The sequence below is a fragment of the Ciona intestinalis genome, chromosome 8, assembly GCF_000224145.3.
Source record: "Ciona intestinalis chromosome 8, KH, whole genome shotgun sequence".
Lineage (NCBI taxonomy): Eukaryota > Metazoa > Chordata > Ascidiacea > Phlebobranchia > Cionidae > Ciona > Ciona intestinalis.
In genome coordinates, this window is record NC_020173.2 from 4874962 (window position 1) to 4900260 (window position 25299).

At 35.6% G+C, this 25299-nt stretch overlaps 9 protein-coding genes across 16 annotated transcripts in view; 2 read left to right on the plus strand and 7 right to left on the minus strand.

Annotated features, from left to right (window-relative positions):
- Positions 1–3285, minus strand: part of LOC100182147 (translin-associated factor X-interacting protein 1) — a gene marked incomplete in the record, with an annotated part of 6611 nt that extends 3326 nt beyond the window's left edge. Inside the window, 7 exon segments of the mRNA XM_018812966.2 lie at positions 689–886; positions 1322–1466; positions 1712–1848; positions 2137–2265; positions 2453–2629; positions 2758–2904; positions 3131–3285. Coding sequence (XP_018668511.1) covers positions 689–886; positions 1322–1466; positions 1712–1848; positions 2137–2265; positions 2453–2629; positions 2758–2904; positions 3131–3247 — 1050 coding nt within the window.
- On the minus strand, positions 3283–3876 carry LOC100177459 (uncharacterized protein C1orf189 homolog). Its single transcript, XM_026835376.1, has one exon. It carries the CDS (start codon positions 3790–3792, stop codon positions 3430–3432), a length of 363 nt encoding a protein of 120 aa, XP_026691177.1. The 5' UTR covers positions 3793–3876; the 3' UTR covers positions 3283–3429.
- Positions 3877–4396: 520 nt separating this feature from the next.
- Positions 4397–6451, minus strand: LOC100175137 (dihydropteridine reductase). 2 transcript variants are annotated; one of them, XM_002128509.5, is made up of 6 exons: positions 5651–5933; positions 5394–5583; positions 5196–5336; positions 5015–5123; positions 4877–4960; positions 4397–4802 (listed from the first exon to the last, which is right to left on the minus strand). In XM_002128509.5, exons 1-6 carry the CDS (start codon positions 5729–5731, stop codon positions 4703–4705), a joined length of 705 nt encoding a protein of 234 aa, XP_002128545.1. In that variant the 5' UTR covers positions 5732–5933; the 3' UTR covers positions 4397–4702. The 2 variants fall into 2 exon arrangements, with proteins under 2 accessions (XP_002128545.1, XP_026691174.1); XM_026835373.1 differs by lacking the exon at positions 5651–5933 and adding an exon at positions 5987–6451 and having other exon boundaries at positions 4399–4802.
- On the plus strand, positions 6309–9907 carry LOC100185325 (extensin). 6 transcript variants are annotated; one of them, XM_009861070.3, is made up of 4 exons: positions 6309–6535; positions 7008–7108; positions 8132–8287; positions 8839–9907. In XM_009861070.3, exons 1-4 carry the CDS (start codon positions 6475–6477, stop codon positions 9448–9450), a joined length of 930 nt encoding a protein of 309 aa, XP_009859372.1. In that variant the 5' UTR covers positions 6309–6474; the 3' UTR covers positions 9451–9907. The 6 variants fall into 6 exon arrangements, with proteins under 6 accessions (XP_009859372.1, XP_002128391.1, XP_018668513.1 ...); XM_002128355.4 differs by having other exon boundaries at positions 6311–6535; positions 8132–8557; positions 8839–9900; XM_018812968.2 differs by having other exon boundaries at positions 6311–6535; positions 8135–8557; positions 8839–9900.
- On the minus strand, positions 9772–10794 carry LOC113474413. The gene is made up of 2 exons (XM_026835375.1): positions 10311–10794; positions 9772–10209 (listed from the first exon to the last, which is right to left on the minus strand). The coding sequence occupies exons 1-2, from the start codon at positions 10597–10599 to the stop codon at positions 10025–10027; spliced, it is 474 nt and encodes a 157-aa protein (XP_026691176.1). The 5' UTR covers positions 10600–10794; the 3' UTR covers positions 9772–10024.
- Positions 10795–10948: 154 nt separating this feature from the next.
- LOC100180612 (transmembrane protein 168-A-like) lies at positions 10949–18126 on the minus strand. The gene is made up of 14 exons (XM_018812965.2): positions 18066–18126; positions 17828–17965; positions 17180–17330; positions 16716–16888; positions 16208–16397; positions 15807–15997; positions 15350–15500; positions 14906–14975; positions 14577–14681; positions 14192–14291; positions 13647–13875; positions 12983–13069; positions 12233–12435; positions 10949–12034 (listed from the first exon to the last, which is right to left on the minus strand). The coding sequence occupies exons 3-14, from the start codon at positions 17209–17211 to the stop codon at positions 11454–11456; spliced, it is 2112 nt and encodes a 703-aa protein (XP_018668510.2). The 5' UTR covers positions 17212–17330; positions 17828–17965; positions 18066–18126; the 3' UTR covers positions 10949–11453.
- On the plus strand, positions 18126–20893 carry LOC101241991 (solute carrier family 2, facilitated glucose transporter member 7-like). Of its 2 annotated transcripts, XM_026835370.1 has the most exons (5): positions 18126–18799; positions 19152–19276; positions 19397–20118; positions 20179–20459; positions 20630–20893. In XM_026835370.1, exons 1-5 carry the CDS (start codon positions 18659–18661, stop codon positions 20753–20755), a joined length of 1395 nt encoding a protein of 464 aa, XP_026691171.1. In that variant the 5' UTR covers positions 18126–18658; the 3' UTR covers positions 20756–20893. The 2 variants fall into 2 exon arrangements, 1 of the variants encoding a protein (XP_026691171.1); XR_003396077.1 differs by lacking the exons at positions 18126–18799; positions 19152–19276; positions 19397–20118; positions 20179–20459 and adding an exon at positions 20472–20576.
- On the minus strand, positions 20765–22532 carry LOC100176687 (H(+)/hexose cotransporter 2-like). The gene is made up of 5 exons (XM_026835374.1): positions 22442–22532; positions 22005–22176; positions 21608–21771; positions 21411–21555; positions 20765–21349 (listed from the first exon to the last, which is right to left on the minus strand). Exons 2-5 carry the CDS (start codon positions 22131–22133, stop codon positions 21188–21190), a joined length of 600 nt encoding a protein of 199 aa, XP_026691175.1. The 5' UTR covers positions 22134–22176; positions 22442–22532; the 3' UTR covers positions 20765–21187.
- Positions 22533–22573: 41 nt separating this feature from the next.
- On the minus strand, positions 22574–24448 carry LOC113474442 (solute carrier family 2, facilitated glucose transporter member 7-like). The gene is made up of 6 exons (XM_026835506.1): positions 24271–24448; positions 24039–24170; positions 23375–23642; positions 23199–23320; positions 22737–22907; positions 22574–22672 (listed from the first exon to the last, which is right to left on the minus strand). Exons 1-6 carry the CDS (start codon positions 24283–24285, stop codon positions 22574–22576), a joined length of 807 nt encoding a protein of 268 aa, XP_026691307.1. The 5' UTR covers positions 24286–24448.
- Between the last annotated feature and the right edge of the window lie 851 nt (positions 24449–25299).

A 25299-nucleotide genomic window follows, 5' to 3' on the forward strand; every position in this document is an offset into this window, starting at 1 on the left:
TGATAATTACGATTGTAGGCCTAATTACTTTGAAGTTATCAAATTATTATTTAGATTACCGTTGTAAACCAAAGTGTCAATATGTTATAAGACATAACACTTGAGTTTGGTTTTCAAATTTATAAAATTAAATAATTGTTTAGATAAAGTGGATTTGTATACATAAAGGCCATTAAACCTCCATAGCTGATATTATACTACATTCATACAACATATGATGCCCTTGTTTTCATAAAGTATAGTATTATATTTGGACATCTATGTTTATTAATATAAATAGTACAAGCCATACTTAGAACATCTTTAGCAAGTAGCGTAGTTTATAAAAGAGTTAGATAAATTGTACTTTTTCACCTGGTACTATTTCACCACATTTTTTCCACTGCGGTCTGGGAGTTGCACTGCGACGTAAAGTTTCAGCTTCGGTGTAAAACTGATCACGCTGGTCTAAAACCTGTAAACAGAACATATATTACACACTTACTATTTATACAATGGCTTGTGAAAAATCAATATACTTTAAAAGATTTAAAACGTATATAAAAGATGGCATAACAATTGTGAAGATAAGGTATTTACTCATAAGAATTGTAATCATAAATGTGCACTGTCAAAAAATGTTAGCAAAAAAGTATCAATTGAGAAATAGCTACAGGCTCAGATGCATAGTAATAAACCGAAGTCTTACCTGTTTATGTACATCTAATATAGTTTCATGTTCGTCTTTAAGCTGTTGGAAATCATCAGTCAACGTGGTGTATTTTTCATTCAGTTCAGCAAACTTTGCTTCCAGCATTTCAAAGTTTCTTCTTGGAACAACATCTCCATAATCAGCTTGCATCCTGGTAAGTTCATCAGCTTGTCTTGATAAATCTTCTCTTGCAACCTAAGGGGTGTTTGTCAGTTTTAACTTACAATAACTAGAAATGTACATGTTAGGTCATAACACTACCTGATACCATAGAGTCTCAAACTGTACAGATTGAAATATGCTTAGGTATCTTAACTTTTGCATTAACTTAATAAACAGTTTGAAAGCTGTATACAATGCCTCTGTCTTGATATGAGCTCAGGTATGGTGCTTAACTTTTGCATCAACTTATTAGAGTTTTTATTAGCTGTGCAAAATCGTAAAATGTCAGCTTTTAACACTACACTATTGTTTGCCACAGATTTTTCAGAAAATGTAAGTGGGCCTAATCCTAACAAGTTTGAAAGTCAAAAAAACTGTCTCTAAAATACTAATACTAAAATAATATAAAGATATTTCCAGCATTGAAAATTATGTTATAATAAACAATTATGATAATTTATAATAAACCTTCAGTGATAGTTTAAGTCTGATTGGGTCATCATCTGCGTCAATGGTTCCTTGTCCAGCTGCACGTTTCAAATCTTCTTGTTGGTGTCTCAGATCATTCATGTCAGAAATTAGAAGTTTTCTCATGTCACATTCATTTCGATACCTTTTATAAATAAAATAAACAAAGTCATACATGGAAATAGTAACACCTAACACACATACTGAGTATACATGATGTCATATTTTATATAAACACAAATTTCACTTTAGATCAAGCCACATCAAGTAAAATATTAATTAGCAAGCTACTTACAAAATATATGTTTTTTACCAACTTGTACTCAAAATTGACCATTACAAGTTAGGGTAAATTATATTGTGTTTAAAGATTGCCACAAACTGCCGTACTTCCTATATTCAGTTGAAAGTTCTTCTTGTAACTTTGCAACTTGTGCTTGCAACGAAACTTCTTTCTCTCTCATACTGTCAATGTAACGAAGAAGTTCCATTTTGTTTCTTCGTAAATTTAAAATCTCCAAACGCTCCTGCAATCATAAACACTTGCTAGCAACATATGAATGAATGTAACTTGATTGATTTATCCTTGCATTAAGCATTATTAACAGTGTTCATACACCTCATGCCAGCTTATGAGTTATCGCATATGCTTTGTGGGTGATTATGTACTTTTGTATGGCTGATAATTTAAACAAATGGGTTAAAGCAATTGCTATTAAGTGTCCCAAGGAAATACTAACCACAATGTTAACAACAATGGGCTACATAGATAAATTCATACTTATTTTAAATGTGAGAAAGAATAGTCACAGCACCTCTTCCCTTATTTTCATGACTTTTTGATCACATTGTTCAGATACAGTAATCAACATTGACTTAAGGGGTTCCAACTCTCTTATCTTCTGCCTATAGTGACTCAACATCTTTTCATATTCATTCTTTATCTGCAAGATCAAACAAAAATTACGAAAACTGAAACATGTAATTAAGGATTAGTGAATTAACACTATTCTCAATATATTTACATATATATATATATATATATATATATATATATATGTATTAAATCACAAATACAACTCAATCAGAAATCATATATTTAAGTTGTTGACTTAGAATATAACAATAAACCTGAGATAATAAAGGTTTGTAGGTTTTGAAATCTTCAATAAGATACTCAAACACTTCACGATAAGCTTGCAATCTTAGCTCATTGGGTTTTCCATCAGAACATTCCAATTCAACTATTTCCTTTCTTACGTAAGTTTCTAGAGCCACAAGGAACTTTGGTTTGGGAATAATGGATTTCTATGAGAAAACAAGTCTGAATGAAATGCCATGAAATCATACAAGTATAATTTCTGGGTATGTATATAAAAATGTCACTCTGCAGCTTAACACTTTAAGGTTACTGAAAAATGATAGGCAGATTTTACCTTTACAATTGTTAGGTCTTTGTGAAAACTCTTTCCAATCAAAGAAGTATCTGAAACACTTTGACTAGCATATGCGGGCCATGATTCAATTTCTCCTGATTTTGTATCTTGATTTGGTTGTAAGCTTTGTTGTGAAGGTAAAAGATGCTGAAAATAAAATATAGTTGATTAGTATTACAAATAATAGACTTCTTAACATAGAATTATAAAAACCTAAAGGATGTCTAACAAAAGATACTGATGTTAGTTTTTTGTTGGAAATAGCTACAGGCTCAATGCAACATTAATAAAAAAAGTTTATTATTACATTTTGTATGATGTATTAACACTACAATGAAAATTCATCACATGGTAGGCTTGGTAAGCTACTCACTTTGGTGTTTGAGCCTGTCAGTGTGTAGGATGTTGAAGTCTTATCTTTCTTGGCTACCTCATATGAGTTATGGCTTTGTTGTTCAATAGGTGGAAGCTTGGGTGGTTTAACAGACATAATTCAAAGATTATAAAAACACACATAAAACACAATCTAAAAATTTTGCAAAAAAATTAAAAATATTTCATAAAAATATACTTCTATGTGTAATTGCAAAAGCAAATGATAAAATAATATATGGCGAATTTATATTAATTAAAACACTTGTGCAACATGCAAAACAAGTACGTTAAATGTTTTTAAGTGCGTTTGATGTAGAATGCTTTTCCAATTTTATGTAGCTCCTGCTCATACATGTCATGCTCTCTTTCAAGAAGTTCTCTAAGTGCAGCTCTTCTTACAGCAACAACCGCTTTGTTGGCATATGACAGTTCATGCTTGATTTCTTCTTTATTCAGTCTGTATCTTTGCGTCTGGCTGGCCTCTTCAAGACCTTCTGCCCAACCAGCTTTAAGGTTATCATTCTTTTCAGTCGTTACTTGCAAGATCCTCTCAGCCATTAACTCATCTTTCATGATTCTTTCTTTTTCCACTTTCAGTGAATTTATCAAGCTTCCACCTCTATTAGCTACCTCAAATCGGAGAGACATGTTCATACTCATCTTGAAATTTCAGATCTTCCAAATAACTGTAGTTTTAATATAAACCTCTTTGTTTTTATAAAAATGCTGTGAAACAAATTAAATCATAAAATATAACAGCAAAATATTAACACTTTTACCTTAAAAAGCTACCGATAAAGTTACAAAGTATATTAAGTGGTATGACATTCAGTTTTATAGCTCGCTATTTAGCCTATTTATACAAAATATTACCGGTAAAGCGTTGAATTTCTAAAGCGGAATATTCGTACGCTAACAAGCATTATAAAAAACTAAAACCCTTAACGTTTAAAACCATATAAACATCTAGTGGCAATACATTATAAATTAAAACAAAACCACAAAACAAACTTCATGTTTTTCAATTTATCTGCCGCGTCTGCGATCTCCATAGCAGCAGTTCACTACACTGCCACCTGGTGGTCGATGATTTTTTCACTTTTATGTGGGGTAAAATAATAAATGCTGGAGATGGTTTAGCGTGAAAGCAGAACCTATTTAGGTTAATACCATTTTTTAAACAAGCATTATGTCGACTTTACGATCACCAAAGAAAACGTCACGCCATTTAAAATACCGTGATTATTATTATACCTGAGACAACTTATGGCAGAATAGCCGTGTCGTTTATTGCCGCGAAACCGAGTACTGCGTGCAAATAATACGGTATTTGTGTTAACAAACTAAAATTTTAATTAATCATTTCACAGTAACTACAATTTAATTGCGTTTTAGTAAGGAGCAGCAGTGAAAAGTATTAGTTAAACAAGATTCAACAAACACAATAAAGTTGGTCCGTAGTAAATGGTTTTTCAACCGTAGTCGTTATTTGTAAAATGATTTCTGTGTAAATTATGAAATGCTAAATTAGCAGCCGTTTATAAGCCAATCCCAAAGGCAATTGTAAGAACTACACTGGAGTAGCAGTAGTTGCACCACTTGCAGTTTCTACTTTCAACAAGCTGCCAGATGCTGGCCTCTTTTCTCCCTTTGCCCAAACCAAGAATGTTCTGTAATTTAAAAATGAGTTATAATTAATGATAAAAATATAAACAATTATTTAAAATGAATTAAATTAACTTACTCAGATATATATTCTAGTGGTGTCCATGAAGAGAAATCTGCATTTGGCATGTTCTTTCTGTTCATAGGAGTATCCAGAGTAACCCTACATAGTACATAAATTATATCTTGCATCAAACTGGATTTAACAATAATTTACGGTGCTATGCATAGTACAGATGAGTTGACGGGCAATCCACTGCTTGAGTCAGACAAACTCTTGCATAGTTGATGTACTGCTGCTTTGGCCAACCCATAGCCAATCATTCCTGCAATAAATTGCATAAAATAAACATTACAGTGTATGTCACTTCTTTGTCAAAATTAAAATTAAGTCAAACCTGAAGTTCCTTCTAAAGCAGGAGCTGCTCCAGTTAAAGTCAACAGCCCTCCTTGCTTTAAAAACTTGGAAGCCAAATTTCCAGCAATGGTTGAGCTCCACACACTTTGTTTCCACATCATATCGCAGTTTTTCACATAATCTAAATGAAATTATTTGCTAAATAACCAAGTAGTAAAATTAGAGCAAAATGACTTACTTTGACTTGCTGCATTTCCACCTGCCCATCCTCCAGCCACACAAAATATTGCATCAACTTTTTGTTTACCCAACAGAGAGCCCAACCCATCAACAACTTCAGCATGTTGATCTTGCCAAGAATTGAGATTCTTGATCAGCACATTCTGATCAGCTGCATCATTTGACATCAAATCAATTGAAGTTACATGCTGTAACATTAAAATATAGTTTAATATGCAGTTTAAAAATCCAATGACAAAAATGATTTTAGCTTACGTGATTATTGCTTTTAAAGTGGCTTACAATATTTCTTCCCAAAGCGCCACAGCCTCCGTATATAACTACTTTTAACGACATGTTTCTATACTAACCTAGGAACGCAGAAAAGGTTTTAATAGCGACAATGTGTACGTACTGCCACTGTACATGTAATAAATGCGTGCGTGAGTCTTCCTGGCGTGTGGTAATGTGATTATAAGCATGGCCTACCAGAAGGTTAATTAATACTGTGTTATTTATTCTGCCTCTTAACTAAGTAAACCTAGATTACTGGACATACATAATATCGGATTGCAATATTGATATCGCTTCATACCAAAGAGACAACCTTACCAATATAGGCGGCGTATCATAATGTGATATGTTGCGGCAGATATTCGAGTATAGTTGACCTTTTTCGCCGCAAAATCCGTCAAAATACACATCATGTAAAAGTTTAACCAGACATTTTGGTTTGTCGTGCAATATGTAAGACAGCTTCTTGGTTTGAGCCCAGTAATAACTAATCTTGTGCAAACAACATTTCCTATCATATATATTGGGCACTGGAGCGTTACAACAAATGGAATAAAAGGAAGAAGGCAGCAAACCTTGATTTCGACGAAGGGTCATTCGCGGTTTAAACTCAACCATCCAACGATACAGGGTATGCGTACGCGCGTTTGTCTTATTTGTAGTCCAGCGTGGTAAATTCTTTACCAACAAGTTCGTAGTGAAGTGTTTTTGGTTGTATAAGGAAGTGACACTTCTAGATTCGTTTAAAAGTTGAAAAAGGGTGTTAAGGTTTTGTAAATACATTGGTTATTTACATCCGAAGGGATATGTATCAAAATCAATACCCAGCTCCGCCGGATTTACGACTTAATGAACCTCTGCCTCCAGGTTTGTATGTCTTGTTGATGTGTTTTTGTTATATTTTAAATAAGGATTTAATATTAGTTTTTTTTGTCTAAACTCTGCCACATACAAGTCCCTGGCAATATCATAACATCCCGGCAGTCTTTTTAAGTTCTTTTTAAAATTATTCTCTCTCTCTATATATATATATCAAAGTATGTTGTTTCACATCATAATGCTATATTAATAATTTCTGTTATTCCAATATAATATGTGTTAAACAAAATTGTGGGCAAATAGTTTGTAGCAAGCCACAATAAGTAAGATATGTGTTTGGATATGCCAAAGTGACTGGCCTTAACCTACCTTTGTAGGGAGTATTGCTGTTATATTTTCATATTTAACAATGAATCGAGTTTGGGCATTTTCTATAAAACATTGTTTATTTGTGTACATGTTTTATAAATCCTATAAAACATGTTATCATTGTGTACATTTAAAAAAGAGTTTTTTACAGGATGGGAAATGAGAATTGATGATAGAACGAACTGGCCATTCTTTATTGATCATAACACTCAAAGAACAACTTGGCAAGACCCAAGGCCTGTGGGTGGACCGGTGCGTTCTTTTTATATGTAATTTGTAATGTTTTTTTTTATGATAGTCATATTTTATATTTTTATATACAGTATTATAGTATGGTACCATAATAGAGAATGGTAGGGCTTTATAGATTACCATGTAAAACAAAGAACTTGTGATAGTTTAAACAACTGTATACACATTTAAAATTGTAGACTAAATTACCCTATTAAAATGATAAAGCAGAAATCTAATTTCTTAACTGTTGTGAGTGTGAGAAGTACACCAAAATTGAATCTATAAAAAAGAGAACTCAAGAAAAAGGCACTGTTTGAAAGAGAGAGAAATTGCGCGAGAGTTCTAGAACTGGCTGGAAACTGTCGCAGTGTATGACGTCAGAGCGGTTTACGTTATATACAATGTCTCGTGTGTCACTTGCGCGTATATAGATACTCAAGCTCCCGCGGGAACAACTTACGTCATTAGGCATAAGCTCATAGTACAGAAATGGATTGTGCAGTTCAAGGTAGCGTTTAAGTGTGGAGATTGTGTATATAAAGCGCTCAGAGCTTATCATAAGGTTAGTGTTTTGAAACAGAGTGTGGTAAGCGAGTTTTCAAATTCAGATTTGAAAGTGAATAAAATATACAATACGAACGGATAGAGTACGTCGGTTACCCGTTAAATTAGTTTGTTTAAAAATAATCTTAGTTGTTACGCATTCTGTAGGCTTAGATCAGTGTAGAATAAAGAATAAAATAAGTCACATTCAATTTAGTTTCTGCGTATACGCTGCTATTTAGTATTTACTCTCTTTTACTAATCGACGTCTTTTTTGACGTAGCTATAAGCTGATTGTTTATTATAATGTTTGCTGGTGTTATGAAGCGCACGCAACCACAAGATACCAACGCATTCAATACAGAAGAAATACCCAATAAACTAACAACAGAAATGGTAAATTTCCACTAAAACAGTTTTTTGTAGAAATACATATACGTGTTACGAATAGCGAATGCTTCGTTTAGGATTGATAATATAACCGTATTTACTTTACAGCAGCAGCAAAACGGTACGAACCAACCGAGAGTGATCCCGGTTCAGCATATTCACTCAGGACAACAGCAGTTCCCAATGCACAATCCAACGAAAATGCCTCAACCGTTCGCCCCCCAGACCAGCATGCCAATGCCGCAACAGCATTTCCCAAACCAAGTACGTAGCACTACCCCCGACTGTATAGCGATACCCGTCCAGCACTTTAACCCTGGATCGGCGCAAGATGTCTCCGTCGCTGTTTTACACGAAGAAACATTAAAACCCCCAACTCCTACAAGCTCGCCCGGTAGTCAGTATATAGAATCTGAGCCTGTGTATATCCCTACCCCATCCCCGCAACCACAGTCCCCAGTTCCAGATGACTTATTGACCTCGGCCACCACGGAAAACAAGGCCGACGATACGATTGAACCAGATATGCCACAGGTTGTGCATGGTTTTCTCGCGCCGTGTTTGCACCTCCCAAATTTCATTATCACTTCATTAGAAATAAGATAATAACTAAAACAAAGTGATGGCATCACACTCCGCATTTGATCGTCATCGTGTTTTATTTATATCCGTAACCTAGATTTTGACGTGCAGCTGGTTTGACGATTGATATTCCATTTAAACCATGTGTGTTTTGCAACAGTCATGCTGTCATAGTGTGTTTGTAAATTCTACCTATAATGATTGTTCAAAGTTTAACATGTTCTTTTGCACAGGCGGCGCCTAAAGAACGGAAGGTTCCAATCCAAGTTGTCCATGAGTCTCCAAAACAGCCGAATTATCATCCACAGCAAGCTAAGCCACAAGCCCCACCTCAAAGTTACCCCCAGCAACAACCATATCAGCAACCGAATTTTGCACGATTTTCCACTTCCCCACCACAACAACAATTCCCAAATCAGCAGCAACCGCCACAGCAGACGCAACAGCAACCTGGCCATAGAGACGTTCCTATTACTGCCTCCCCAAAGCCCACTGCCGCTCCTCCAACACCGACACCCCCTGTAACACAAGCGCCCAAACCGCACATGCCAAGCCCACCGCCTGCCCAGGACGATCACCGTGTCATAGCCGCACGCAAAAAGATCGCCGACGCGCTGTCCGACCTTGAATCGATCGAAAATGACGTAAACCAGTTCTCTGGTGAATCAAAGGACAAAGCGTATCTTAAACTGGAACATCTGCTTACAAAGAAATTGCTGGCCCTGGACGAAGTTACAGCAGCAGGAGCTCCTGGCGAATCCGACATTCGAGCTGAACGAAAAGCGGCGGTGAAACGTGTTCAACAAACATTAGACGTATTAGAACTTAAATCCATGGCGAGCTGAAAAATGAGTTTTGTTCTTCATTGTTTGAACTTTTAACGCCAATTTAAATATACTACCAAAAGTTCATAGAGTATATAACGAAAATGGGTTTACGTTTTATAACTTGCTGTTAACTTACGTTGTTATGTGTCGTCCTGATGTCTTCTGGTTTAATTTCAAAGCCCTTATGTAAAGGTTGCAAGAGCTACTCTTTATAAAGCTCGTTTCTGCTGTTATAACTCGTAAAATGTCTTTGTAGTCTAAATTGAGTTACTGTCGAATTTTTCATACTTCAACAAATTGCTTGGTGCTGCATCGCGCATGTGCAAACATGACTGAAACATTTTGCTTTTTCGTTCATTGTACACGTTTAGCTGTGTGTAGGCAATTAGAAGTATTTCGATTTTCGTAATGTTATAATATAGATTATATACATTTTTTGAATTGTTATAATATTAAAAATCGTTCAAATTTAAAAGCTTGTTGTGGTATTTGAAAAGTTGTTATAGCAGATTAGTTTGCCAGGAACACAATTGTACTCAAAAAGTAGCCTAAGTAAAAACAAGGCGAATTTAACCCGGTCCGTAAAACCGAACTAGTTCAAACCGGTTCGTAAAAACGGAACTGTATTTCGGCCCGGCGTGTTTTTAAGTTTATTGGTGCCTTTCGATGTTTTCGTCTGTGGTTCAGGTAAACTGCTGTCTCCGCATTCTTCACAGTAACCAGGTATCTGCGGTTTATTTACATCATTTATTCCACTTGATGTACTCGCTAGTTGCCCTGTCAACAATATTCTTTAAGTTTCTTTCTGTCGCCATGACTATATGTTACAAATCTAAATTCACAATCGATAAACTGATAAGACTCGGAAAAGTTTTTACCTTGACCGTTTTCTCTCTGTGTCACCTCTTTTTCAAACGCTTCAATCTTACTTTTTAAAGCGGCTACCAATACATCTTGTAGCTTCTGTTTGCGACCAGTTTTGGTCGCCATGAACAGTTCAGTTGGACAGTAATGTGGCAAGTTTTCATACATAATTCCACAACCTTCGTATGGCATCCCGTGCCATTTCGACCCATCTAACATTCTAGCACTGCCGGTTCTTTTTGGATAAGTCCGTTCATGTCTGGATCCGTATGCAAACTTCACCAAAGTTGTATTTGTATCCATGCCTTGAGCTTAACTGGTGTTACAACGTACAGAACGCATTTGCCCAAATCTAATGCTGTTACATTTCCGTTGGCAAGTAAAATATTAATTACATCACATACGGTGTATTTTTTAACAATAAATCGGTTGGTTTTGTCACAATTGTTCTTGGAAACCAAAACGTTTCGAAATCTGAAAAATAAACCTTTCTGTTCTAATCTGGACCGAAAGCATTAAAAACAATACCCTGTTCTATGAATAAGTGCATTTTTGCTACATAACATGCAATGCTTGTTTCCGTCCTAACAAACGAGTATTTTAGAATATCTATACCATTGCATTATAATACGAAATCAACCAAACAAAATGCAATAAAAAGTGCATTGTATTTTCAGTCTACCACAGTTATAAATCGCCGTTCGGACAGGGAACTTAGAATCGTATAATATTATAAAAGAATGTAAATTTATCATTTTAAATGGTTGTGTAAATACCTACACCTGAATTACAGTGTCAACATATACACTGAAAAAAAATAATATAAAAACCAAAACAGCAACCGAAAGATGACGCTTTACTGAATTAATTTACAATATTATGGGAAATGTGTAACTTATGGATATTACAATATTAAAAGCACCGAGTAGTTTAGATATTTCTACTGTAATATTCGAGACGTGTATATTGCATTCTGTAGTAATACACAATGTAAATAAAACAACCAGAAAATGGTGTAAAATGTCAACTTGCAAATTTAACAAACCTAAATAACCTGGAAATCACTTCAAAATACAAATCGTTGTTTTCTAAGTACCAGGAGATTAGTTTTTCTCAAGTTATACAAGAGATATATAAAGCTTTTGCATAACTAAAAATTAACCTTTTATAAGTTTAAACCCATGCCCGGTGTCAAGCTGTGCTGGGGGAAACCACCTCATTTTCAGTCGCCTGTATCTTCGACCGGGAGCTCCAAGTAACCTTACCAACTGTAATTTCTGTGCACAAGATGACGATAGCGCCAAACATGGTCGACATATTAGGGAATAATGCGACCTCCAGTGCTGGGTTAATTCTGAACCAGAGTTACCGCTAGTGGGCATTCTGAGCGCAAAGTCCGTCCACCGACGGGACACGGCATAAGAAGGTTTTACGCTACTGTCCTGGTCGTCAAACCATGACGCACAGGTTGCTCCATTTGTAAGATCATAGTTCCATTGCACCCAATCCCCCGTGAAGGTACCAGGGGAATACGCAGCAGCGGTTTCCACGTCTTTTTTAACAAGTTTACACGTTTGTACGGCAACGTACTCATGACGTAGGTTGCCTACCGCTTTCAGCCAAGGTTCACTGGCGATGACGTCAAGCAAAAGTAGAAGACGTGACGTCACGCACTCGTCATCGGCACAACTTTCACGCCAGATATCAAGTACACGTTCCGGTGACATCATAGCGCCATCTGACAATGCAAAGCGAAGTCTAAATCTTACACATATTCGTCACAGCAGGTCCTATACATCAATAGCGTTTCAGAGAAAATCCGTATCGCATGTTAAACTACGCGTAATTACGCAATATTATTTCGCCACAGAATAACAACCTCATGCGACGCGACAAGTCATACTATACAAACAAACAAAAACAACACAGAACTCACCGGCCAAAACGCAGCTGCCGTCATCTGCTGTAATACCACTGTAGTAAAATATGTAAGTATCGTATTTCGCCGCTTCGTCGTCTTTCGTGCGTTTCGTAAATAACGTTCGTAGCTTTTCTTCGGCCGTGGCGCGACTTAGACCAGTTGTAGAGTAATCACAGCCGATGTTTTCAACAAGGTAAAGAGAAAAGAACCTAGGAAGTCTACAGTGAGTGGGTATGCGGTACCAGAAAGATTTCAACTTGGTGTATATTGTACAGGTTTGTTTCCTTACGCACACTTTTCTACTGATTAGAACTTTAATATTGTTTAATTAAACGTTGGTTATTTTATTTTACATTGTATTGTGTATAGGGTGTAACAGTCACACATTTTATCCAAAACGTTATTTCCTTTTCTGTTTTATCAATAAGCTTGTTTTAACAACTGTTGTTTTACCGTTGCTACTCCTCTTTTCGCCCTTCTAAACTTTTCCGATCTTCGCCGTGAACGAAGAGACGAAATAAATTTTATTCATTTATTCGTGTACAAGGAAAATTAAGTGGCTTTAACTTGTTGTGTTGGTAAAGTCATAGACATCAAACGGCAGTTTAGTTTTACCTCAATGAGCAGTTCAATAAGAGGATTAAAGCCATCCGCAATGCTGTATTGACTATTTAATATTCCCTTCCACAACATAAAAGTGTGCCATAGCTCAACGTGTATGTTGAACCTTAAAAATCTGTATAAAATCATTCATTGGTTAAATACCTGTGCATTGCCGTAATAAGAGAAGTTGCTCTGTCATTCTGCTGCTGTAAGGAACCAGTGGGTAGCAATGTAACACCTTGGTGGGCACTGTGAAAGTATGGAAATATATTCTATAAAAAAAATATCTTTAGAGTCTTTGACTACAACTTCAATATTCTATAAAAAATATCTTTAGAGTCTTTGACTACAACTTTTTTTACAGATATAGAAGGGTGGGGGAAGATGGGACACCTTTAGCACATAATAGCAAAATATCCTGATCGTGTTTTAAACAATTAACAACAGTCTTTGGGAGTTGTAAGAATATGGTTTTATAATTCTTTGAAAGTTTTTTGTTTACTACCAAATTGGACGGGAAAATAGAATGAACAGGTGTCCCATCTTTCCCCACCCTACTATATATAAAAAACTCTGAATTGTTTAAAGAACACTTACTTAGCCAAATCTACCCATGAATAAAATTGGGTACATAAACATATAAACAAAAAAACTATGTTGCAAGAAATTTCAAACAAAAAGCCTATTTTTCTAAAAGTAAAAAACAGACAGAAAAAGCATAAATGCACATGATTGTAGAAGGGCACCACCTAGATACAATATCAACTAAAATAATGGTAACTTAACAGATGTGCAAAACGTTAACGAGGTATTAGAAATACCATACTTGGCTGCGGTTGTTGGTGTAATAAGAGCATAAGCCGCACAAGTTCCTCCCAATTTAACTGCGAGCTCCCTGATCCTTGCAAACGAGCAACATTCAATTCCAGCTATGATGAGGAGGAAAGATGGGTAAGTTGCATCCTCTCGCCTCCATGAGATTGCTCCAAAGATGAAAGTGCTGAGAAGAGCACACGCTACTGTTTGTTGCCCAATGAGACAGAGATGGCGGACTCCTGGTTTTGAGATAGATGTTAAATAAAACATAAAAACTAGTTTATTAATGGGTGAAAACTTATTCACAGAAGACAGAACACCACTTGTATAAATTATATTGAAAAAAGTAAATCACTATTTCCTGTTTATAAATAACTGTAATAGTGAAATCCCTGGAATGATCTAAATTAACATTGTGTCTATAGCCATTCCAACAATACATTGTATTAAAAATAAGCTTTAGAATATCATTGTTTGGCCAGCAAGGATCCTTTCATAATCAACATACAATACAAAAGCTTAGTTAACAAAACAGTTGGACTAATCTTAAATTACCTTTACTGGACATTATGTGTGGTAGACTGGTACCCCCGCTTTGTGTAGGAAGCTTGTGGAAAAAATCTTGACATTCAGCTAATTTCCGCGCAAGCACAAACTGGGAACAATGTCTTTATTAAGATTTAATCAAGACATTTATTTAAAAAAAATTATAAAATTTATAAACAAATTTTTAAATAATTTTACAGATTGTAATATGGTATATGGCTGTTTTATGTACAACATTGTCAGCATATATAAACAGGTTAAAGCACCAGTGAATGACATACTGACATTATCCATATACAACTGCACAGTCTACACTCATACATACAGCATTGGTGTAAGAGCAGCACACAAGTCAAATCACTTGAAAGTGGATTAAGCAATAGGCAGTACTGACCTCAGTTGATATGTATCCCATATGTGTGCAAATCCATATCAATCCACTCACAGTTACAACGGGAATCACAAATACTAATTCATACTCGGGGTGCAGAAGTATTACCTGTTTTTTAAATGCATTAAAATTTGTAATACTTTATTTCAATGCAGCGTGAAGATAGTTCCATAAAGGCAGAGTAAAAATGATTTACAAACACTAATTAATCCCTAGTGGTTAGGAAACACATCATTTATCTTGTAATGTAACATAAGCTACTGCGTGGCAATAGAAAAATGTACAAAGCATAACCTAATGATTTAGAAAAGGGTTTAAAAGATTAAACTTACATAGAATGCAAGAATACTGAAGGTGAACTCAAGCAAGAAGATTACAAACATTAAGAAATATTGTCTGCACCTGTAATGAAACTCGTTTAGTTAGGTATTGACTAGTCAGATGGAAACTGTACAACCGGGTCCAGTACATAAAAATTCTAAGCTAAAGAAACAAAATAACACCATTCACACTACAACAATACAAAAAAAGCACATTATGAATATTAAATACAGTGTTACAGCAGTTAAGGGCGTACTGTTATGAATGCTTAAGGTGACATTTTAAAACAAGGGTAACATTATGTGTTTTGGACTTTCGCACTCCAGGTTTACATCTTAAAATAAGTTATACACTAATTCCTGTTTGAAATCTATAGGTTTAACTGCTTTTTAACCATGTCGTTTTTAATTTTACTACAACTTTAAAAACTGCCATAGCAGCGGTACAACTTATACCTCGTCATTTGAAATGAGCATAACCATCTTTCCATGGCTGACAAAGGGGAAAAATAGAAATCTGATGCAGGTGGAAAGAAGAGACGCAAATGGTAACACACCAATGCTAATGGGTTGATGACTTGATCAAGATTGTCAAATACTGCAATAGCTGAAGAGGTGGAAGCAGCAATTATATAAACACACAATGCAATCAATTTGTATACTGTTTCCACTAGAGTATTAGTGTAGGTCTTATATTACTGTTCATAAATAGGTTCCAAATATCAAGAGTGTTTACCAAATACAAATTTTAAAATAAATACCAATATCAATCAATTATCATGTGAAATACAAGTTACACAACCATGCGCAGTCCAAATTGGTGAAGTAACTATTAACTAATATTATATTTAACACCAAAAGAGAATTTTGGAAAGAGCAAAACGAGGAAACTAAATCAAGAACATAATCTAACCTGATATGGCAACAAACATGAACAGATAGAGGAATGCCAGGGTGCATTTCATCCTCAAGTTAACCACAACAATAGCAGATGCTGATACTATTAATACAAGGTCAAGATCTCCATCATGCTCGAGAAAGATAGAACCACCAAGTAGAAAACCAAGTAACGTAGATAATTCGGTTGGTGAAATAAAGATTGACCTAAAATCAGAGAAATATAAATCAAAGATATTATTTGGGAGCTTGAATATGGAAACAAAAAATATTTTTTTACTGAACTGTTTCAGCCTATTTTTATTCTGTTCGTAAATTTGATAATTTTTTTTAATGTAAGCATTGTAAACATATTAAACTACCCATGTACTTTTGACATAATATATATTGGTATGTAAAAATGCAACAGTTCCTTACCTGTGAATAACACTTTCGCTAAATCTGTCTAGAAAATCACAGCAGCATTTAATTGCAGTGCTTGTCATTAGCAGCATGTCAGCTATCTTGTCTCTGTCATCATACGTCCAGGGGCGGTAGGTACTTACTCCAAATGCCATACAACTGAAGAGCAATGACCACCAGAAGTGCGAGAAATATGAGATGTAACCTGATGGTGGCAGTATACAATATATGTCTGGTTTAACTAAACTAAAATACAATTGGTCATTAACAAATAACAAAGCAACATGAATTATAGCTTAGGTACAGAGTTGTACAAAACAAAAACCAGTTTCATCGCCAATGATATGTTCTTGTTGCAAAGTTAAGATTGAACAGAAATTTCCTAGAATTACTGCGGGCTCATAGAACTAGAATTGCATTTATGACAAAAACTTTTTGTTTTACATTTTGAGGTTTACAGTAATAGTAAGTAATTACAAATTGAAGATAATATCTTAAAGCAGAAAACATGAAATAGGCTTACCCTGATCATTGCTACATAGGTAATCAAGATAAATGGTTCCAAGACTAATTACGCAAATCACTGCAAAGATAAAAATGGTCACTGGTGGCAAGGTATCATTGTACGACAACACATTGGAAGATGTAACAAGGATTGAAATCAGCAACAACACGCCAGGTAGTATCTTCAAAAACCTAAAAACAAACAGCGTCCACACTCTGATGTACGATTAAAATTTGGAGTATTGTACCCTTAGTCTGTGCAATTTTAGAAATTTGGATAAAAAATACATGCATGGGATTTTGATATTTAATATTGCTGTATTAGAAGGTAATGGGTTCAAGGCTTGACGCTGCTTTTATTGTGGGCGCATGTGACCTTGGGAAATATACTTAGCGGCAATTGCTCCAACCGAGTGGTCACTAATTGTTGTTCAAATTTTCAGCAATACATAAAAAATAACAGGTGTAATACAAATGACCTACCTTATTTTCTCAATTAACTTTGATTTGTACATTGTGAGAAATGTTTTTAGTTTTATCCAAGTTACAAATACAGCTTGTATGATTTTCTTAAAACCTTTGCGTAATTTCGATTCATGAGATGTTTTATGAGTGTAAAATATCGGTTGAAGACCTGAAAATAATATCAAGTTTACAAATTTGTAGAAAAAATTTATGTGTTACTGAACAACCAACCGCAAACCCATATATCCACTCACGCCGGTTACCACTAACCCCAGCCCCCTTGCTACCGACCTATGACACTTTTCACCATCCTAATCTGCAACGTACCAGGGGACTCTTCACTAGTGGCTAAGTATAAATAATAACTTTTTATTTGTCTCTTCGATTTTTGGTTTTAAACATCTATACTACATAGTAAATAAGATACAGATCTATCTGTGTTCTATATGATCAGTTGTATCATTATTATAGACAAAGAATAATAATAATAATAACTTTTATTTGTCTTTTCGATTACTAAGGCAAAGATTGACGAAAAGATTGGATCTAGCGACGAAACAACAGTTGTTAAAACATGCTTACAGTTAAAAACATATTTACAATTAGTTGGAAGAAAATAAAGGTTAAATTGAAGTATTGAACCAATACACAACAGCAATTTCCTACCTGTAGGATAAGCTTGAGTTGTAAATAGAAACGGACTTTTACATTTCAAAGAAGCACCCTGAGGTTTATATTTTCTCTGACTCGGACGTAGAGTTCCCAAGCTCAAAGAACGGGGTCTAGATTCAAACCTTCGAGTATCTGTAGCAGTAAACGAAATCCGGCTGTCCATTACAAAAGTTAACAATAAGACACCCTTGTCCGGCAAGGCAGGCAGGCAAATGAGTAATTTAAAACTTACGCCTTAATTCTTCAGATTTGCAATTTTTTCGGTCAAAGTCCAACAACCATTCACTCAATGTTCAACTAATTGCTTCAGAGAAAAGCTTGACCAGCAAAATGTATAGCGGGAGAAATTCAGCACTAGTGCGCCACCTTTTGGTTGGGGAATTTTAAAGGCAAGTTAGACCAAGAGATTGGTTTTAACTCTTTAAGTTAAACTATGCATAAAGTACAATGTTACGAAACGGTAGACGAGTGACTGCACAGCGGTATTTCTCGCTTGCACGATCTGCCAGACGTTTCATCGCTTCAGTGATGGACAAGCCTAGTGATACATGGCAACTCGTGAGCACTTTTATTTGAAGGAAAGGCCACAGCCAGTGAAACATAATAGCAAGTGCAGTTTAATTAGCGCTTGCTATTTAAACGAGTGACTTTCATGGTTATAAATAAGGAAAGTTTAAGTAAACATAGTGTCTTGAAGGATTGCATGCTGTATGCTATATATATATTTTAGTTCATCAAAATAGGATTTTTCAGCCGCAGAATTTAAGTTATAAATCCACCAAGAAATAGGGTTGGTATAGTTCACGCAAACGGATTTCTATAAACATGAAGAGAATCAACTCGACGTACTGTATCATCGTCATCATCATAACTCAAATAACAGTCATGATTCCTATGGGATTAAACCTGACGTTACTTAATTCCGCAACGCCAGCTCTAAAGACGTTTATCAACCAAACACATTATGTATAGCCTACGTTTGTTTACATAATACAGTTTTACCTTTTTTAGATACAGACCTTAAAGGGTCTCAGAATATATTGTGTAACATGCTTTGATCAAACATTGCTTAAATATATATATAGTAGGGGGGGAAGAAGGGACACTTTTAGCACATAATATCCAAATATCCTGATCGTGTTTTGAACGATTAAAAACAGTCTAATGGAGTCGTAAGGATAAGGTTACATAACTCTTTGAACGTTCTTTGTTTACTACAAAATTGGCCGAGAAAATAGAATAAAAGTTCGTCCCATCTTCCCCCACCCAACTTTACCAAATAAATCCCATATTTAAGTAAGCTTTTCATATAACGCAGGAAAGATACGGGCTACCTGCCACAGATGAATACCTTGAATTGATGATCGTTCTTGCTCAAACCATTCTTGTTATTGGTTCATTGGTCGGTTCGTTTCTTTACCACTGGGCAGTCACTATCTTTAGGTAGCTAAGCTAAACTGTATATTTTAAACGCGGTCGGGTAGAGCCTTTTCATGTTAGGTCGCTTTGTGAGTTTAGATTTTACTTTAAAAGTCAGTCATGACGTATTTTTTTGCATTTCAGTCGAAAAACGAACGTTATTTTGGTGCAATTCGTTGGTGTGATTTCGGCCCTGGTCATGGGACCGGTAGCCAAGTTCGTAAAATCACACGAAGTTTTAATACTCGGCAGGTTCTTGAACGGTGTCTCCAGAGGCGTTGGTATGAGTTTGATTCCGCTTATCGTAGCTGAAACAACGAATAGAGAATTGTTACCTTTTTATCAAAGCCCGACTGGTTGTCTTATTCAAATTGGTGCAGCATTAGGAAACGGTTTTGGTCATCCAGCCGTTTTGGGTGGTGTAAATACTTGGCCCTATTTAATGTTAACTGCCGGTATGTTCCAATTTCTGTATATATGTGTTGCTGCATGGATGCCACAGACACCGCCCTATCTCATTCTCAAGCAGGACTTGCCAAAGGAAAGATTGGATCATGAGAATAACGAATACGTTGACCAACATAGTGGCTCCATAGCCCTCCTACGCAAGCTTCGGAACGGGAGTAATTCTTCAGTGCTGGAAGAACATCGAAGTATCTGTGCAGAAATTTGCGCCGATCTTTCTATTCGGAAAGCGACAGTGTGTGAAATGATTTCAATGTCATTGTACAGAAAACAACTAATTGCAGCAACAGTAACCTTCGGAGCACTTCAGATGACAGGGATGCAGGGTGTATTTCAATACTCAAACAATATATTCATAGCTGCTGGTGTTAAAGAAGAAGATTCGGCTTTTATTTCAATTGGTAAAAAATTAAACTTTACTTAATTGCCCGAGTGCATTACCTGTAACTATTTTTATGCAGGCATGTTTGTAGCAATGGCATTTACAACAGCTGTTTCGATAAAACTTCTTCAGAGTTTTGGAAGTCGTAAAATGTTAATGGTTGGCAACTCCATCGCTTCGTGTAGTAATATTCTTCTGGTAATATCGACTGTAAAAAGTGCTACGGTACCTGGAATGGCATACGTTAGCGTGGCAGCGGTCATCATCTTCATAGTGGGTGTAGCAAGCGGTCCTATGCTTAGCATGGCTTCCTTGCCTGCGGAGTTAACCACACAAATAACACGACCAACAGCTTTATGGGTAAGCGGAATCCTCTTTTGGAGTTGGGGTGTTATAGTGGCCTTTGTGTTCCCGTATACTATTGCAGCGTGGGGAGGCTTCGCATATCTGCCCTTTGCTGTTTTTGGACTGGCTACGGTAAGAATTTAGGGTTACATTGTTATTAATTCACCTTAATGCACTGTTTTTAGGTTGCATACGTGTATTATTTAGTTCCCAACACTCATCGGAAATCGGTTTCTGAGATTCAACTTAAATTCAAAAGCCGTGGAAACAGCACAAACGAACTTACCATTGTCAATACAAACGCAATGTAACATTTTTTACAATGACATTTTTTGTATTATTTCACGTAAAGTTTTTGATTGCGTTAACATGCTGGAAAAAAATGAATCCAAGTATTTCTGTTAATTGGCAAGGTTTTGGGCATTATGATACAAAATAGAGTAAACGAATAAATGGAACTTACTTTATCCTCGCGTGGCCAGAAAACGGCAGTCGTTATAACAGAGATGTTCAAACACGTCGTGCCAGCTTACGATTTACAATGTATATTACTTCGAGGGTGATTATTTTTTTGTTGATTTTTTTTATTTTTTATGTGTGGCTGATAATTTGGACAACCCATGAGTGAGCACTGAGTTGGAGCAATTGCCGTAAGTGTTTTGCACATACGCCCACAGTGGTAGCAACGACGAGCCTTGAATCCATTACCTCTGGGTTCGAGGCAGGCATGCTAACCAACTGTGCTATGGTGCTAAACAATCAGAAATAAAAAACCCTTGAGAAAATTGAGTTTGAATATCTTCGGATCTTTTTCCTCTGGTATCAGGTAAGCAAAATATGATGTATAAAAGCATCAGCACTGTCCATACTAACCATGGAGTCATAGCATATGCACGGTAGCCCAACTGTAGATGTGCATTAAGGTTATACATTTCTACATAGTGTTAAACAATAAAATCATCTTACCAACAAATACGGCGGAACGAAAGCACCTATCCAGGTAAATATCCAAAATGAAACAGCAGCATAACCATACATGGCAGTCCTGTTTTCATCTGTTGTTATCTCCCCCAAAACAGCAAAAACCGATCCATTTATACCAGCTGACCACCTAAAAACTTGTGTTAGGGTTCAATGCAACACTAGAGTTTTTAATTTCTTACGCAGCAAGGTATATGAATATAGAAACCACAGCCAGAGTTGGCATCACAGTTGGTGCCAGGTATGTCAAAGCTTGTGAAATAGTAAACAAAACTTGCGAAAAGATCAGAACATTTGTGCCAACAAATAGAACTCTATACCCCCCAAATTTATTCACGAGCATAGTCTGGAATATGAATTAATTTGGTTAAAACAACTGTTAAGAGATTATGAAGTAAAGTTTATGTTGCGCTAATGAGTATTTTTTAATAATAAAACATTGTCTAATTGCCTAAACACTTTGTAATATTTTTTAATTTTTTTTTTACAATAAGAAATAAACGGACATAGAAAAAAATTAATCTTTTAACAGTGAACACACACATTTGCATTAGTCCAAAACTCAAAAAAGGAACTTACACAAACCACAGAAGAGAGAACCATCAAAGAATATGCGCCAATGTTTATAAATATCATGTTGCCTTTACTGATTCCAACATTGATAAAAATAACAGAAGAGTAAAGTAAGATTGTGTCAATACCACCCATCACAATGTTGCAAAGCAAAATGTTAACTGCTATAAACTGGTTCCTGCGATTTTAATTAAGCCTTGAATCAAAATTCTTTGGAAAAAAAGATATTGCGTAGTATTTGATGACTCTAAGCTACATAATTATAAATTGCCAACAAACATTGATATAATTTAACAAAACACTTTTACAAACTATATATTATTTGCAATAAAGGTGTTCTATTAATACAGCAAAATGCTGTTATATTACACCTGGTTTAAACTTTGTGTCCTACATACATAAAGCATGAACTAGTTTTTAAAGTAACAAAACAATACACTAACCTGAACTGCTTTATGCTTAATATCTCGATGATTCCTATTTTCCTAGTTAATTCAATATCTGGCTGAAGCAATTCGTATTCTTGATGAATAAGTTCCTAAAAAAAATTTATTACTCGATTTAGAAAATAAAGGTTAATTGTAATTCTGTATGCTTAATATCTCGATGATTCCTATTTTCCTAGTTAATTCAATATCTGGCTGAAGCAATTCGTATTCTTGATGAATAAGTTCCTAAAAAAAATTTATTACTCGATTTAGAAAATAAAGGTTAATTGTAATTCTAATGCTAACAAACCTTAGAGCCATTTCTTAATGTTCGTAACACATTTAAAGCTTCCTGTTTTCCTAATCTATGAAGAACATCATAAGGTATATCCGGCAAGAACAGACTTGTAATGAGGTAAACTATAGAAGGTAAGGCTCCGATTGAAAACGCAACTGGCCACAAAGTTAATGATCCCAGTACCTTAAAAGAAAAGACAAATTTAAATGAATAAATATAACATAATTTTTATTTCGTATGGCGGGTATTGACAGTCATTTTTATCCCAAATATTTTTTAGTACGGCTAAAAATTTGGACAACCCATAATCCTAATTCCCAAAACATACATATGTCCATAATAGTGGCAGCATCTAACCTTGAACCTGTATCCTCTGTTCTGGAGGCGGGAGCTCCACTAACTGTTCCCCTACACCCCAATTAATAATAAAGCACTGGCATAGACGATACAGGTAAGCTTATAAATATTAAATACCTTGTCATTTCCCATAATAACAGCAAAGAGGATTCCACAACAGCTGGAAACACTAATTATTGATTGCCAAAAGTTTTGCTTTTGTTTAATACTGGTTTCAGAAACCATTAAACTGGGCAGGTCTGCAAAAACATCATGTAATGACTTATCTTTTACAATGCCTGTGAATCACTTACTGAAACTAAGTCCAAAACATATTCCTCCAACAAATCTTCCCACGATAAAAACTTCATATGATTCTGTGATTTTCCCAACCCCAGCAATTAATATGACACTTAGTATATTAATTACATGAGCCAGTTGCATTAGCCTTTTTCTACTTGTAATTTTCAGTATGAACTGCATCCCCAAACCACCAACTAAGCCACCAATTATGAAAAAAGATGAGGTAAGTGAAAGATAGACTGCCCAGGTAGATTTAGACATAGCCACACCATTCCGTTCCTAAATAATATGTCAAGGTGATCAATATAAACCTGTTACCATAAAACGATAATGAAACTGCGATTTCCTAAAGTTTTAAAAGATGATCATATACAAACTATTAATTTAAAAACGGTCACAGATTTTTAAAAAATCTTTATAGTATGGCATGGGGTGGGGTCAGATGAGACATGTTCTCATTCTCTTTGCTCGTCCCATTTGGTAGTAAACTAAAGAAGATATATCAACGGCAGGACCAATATAAATACAAAATAGGTATAATAATTAATAATATGATAAAAATGGTCAACTGTGACCTAAATCCCAAGTTCCCTAACGTACCTCACTCATAAATAAATCTCTAATCCTTTATTTTAATTATAAATAATCTAAATATTGCATAAGTTAAGCACTTACCATGTAAGTTTCATTATATATTGTTTTGATTATTGAATTCAAGGGGTTGACTAAAACAAAGAGATATGATGAAGCAAACATGAGCATTGTCCCATGCATAAGTAAAGAAACATTGGCGCGACTTGAGTTTTCCTAAATTGAGTAAACAAAGGAATTTATTAGATATATATTTTTCGATTTACACTACACAAAATTAGGTTTCAATTTCATTCACACAAAATGAAATACAAACCGTGTTTTTAAACATTTCCAATCGTAGTTTAACTGTAGTAACACTGTTCCTCGATTTTTCACTTTTTCTAGTACACAAAGTACAGAAGCACAAAGTCTAAGACTCTAAGGTTACCGGTACATGCATGCCTTTTTCTTCACAGTAACCAAGCTGCAAGTACTCCATCTTATTTACCATATGTAACGACTCTGGCACTGGCGGCAGCATCCGGTGCTTTTTCCTTAAAGAGTAACCAAGCTACAAATTTTGAATCTCATTTATCATATTGATTCATATATAACGCCTCTGACACTCTGGCGGCAACATCCGGTGCTTTTTTCTTAAGAGTAACCAAGCTACAAGTTTTGAATCTCATTTATCATATTGATTGATATATAACGCCTCTGACACTCTGGCAGCAACACGTCATTGGCAAGCTCTTGTTTATGTATCTCTGGTCAAACAATACAATAAATGCATAATGCCAGCAAATAATCACCCATAAAGTTACATACGTCATACGTGGTAACGAGGTGTGTGGAACCATGGTATACTGACTATGGTGGAACAAAACACTTGCAGTCTGACGACTGCCGTTGCCCGCGACGCGAGGATAAATATTTACTTATAAGGTGCGTGCAATGGCATTTACAACAGCTGTTTCGATAAAACTTCTTCAGAGATTCGGAAGTCGTAAAATGTTAATGGTTGGCAACTCCATCGCTTCGTGTGGTAATATTCTTCTGGTAATATCGACCGTAAAAAGTGCTACGGTACCTGGAATGGCATACGTTAGCGTGGCAGCGGTCACCATCATTATAGTGGGAGTTAACCACACAAATAACGCGACCAACAGCTTTATGGATAAGCGGAATCCTCTTTTACCGGCGCCGTGGCGTAGTGGTTAGCGCGCCTGCCTCTAACCCAGAGGTAATGGGTTCAAGGCTCGTCGCTGCTACCATTGTGAATGTATGAATGAATGTAACTTACTTTATCCTCGCGTGGCTGGAAAACGACAGTCGTTATCACACGGGTTTAACACCTCGTGCC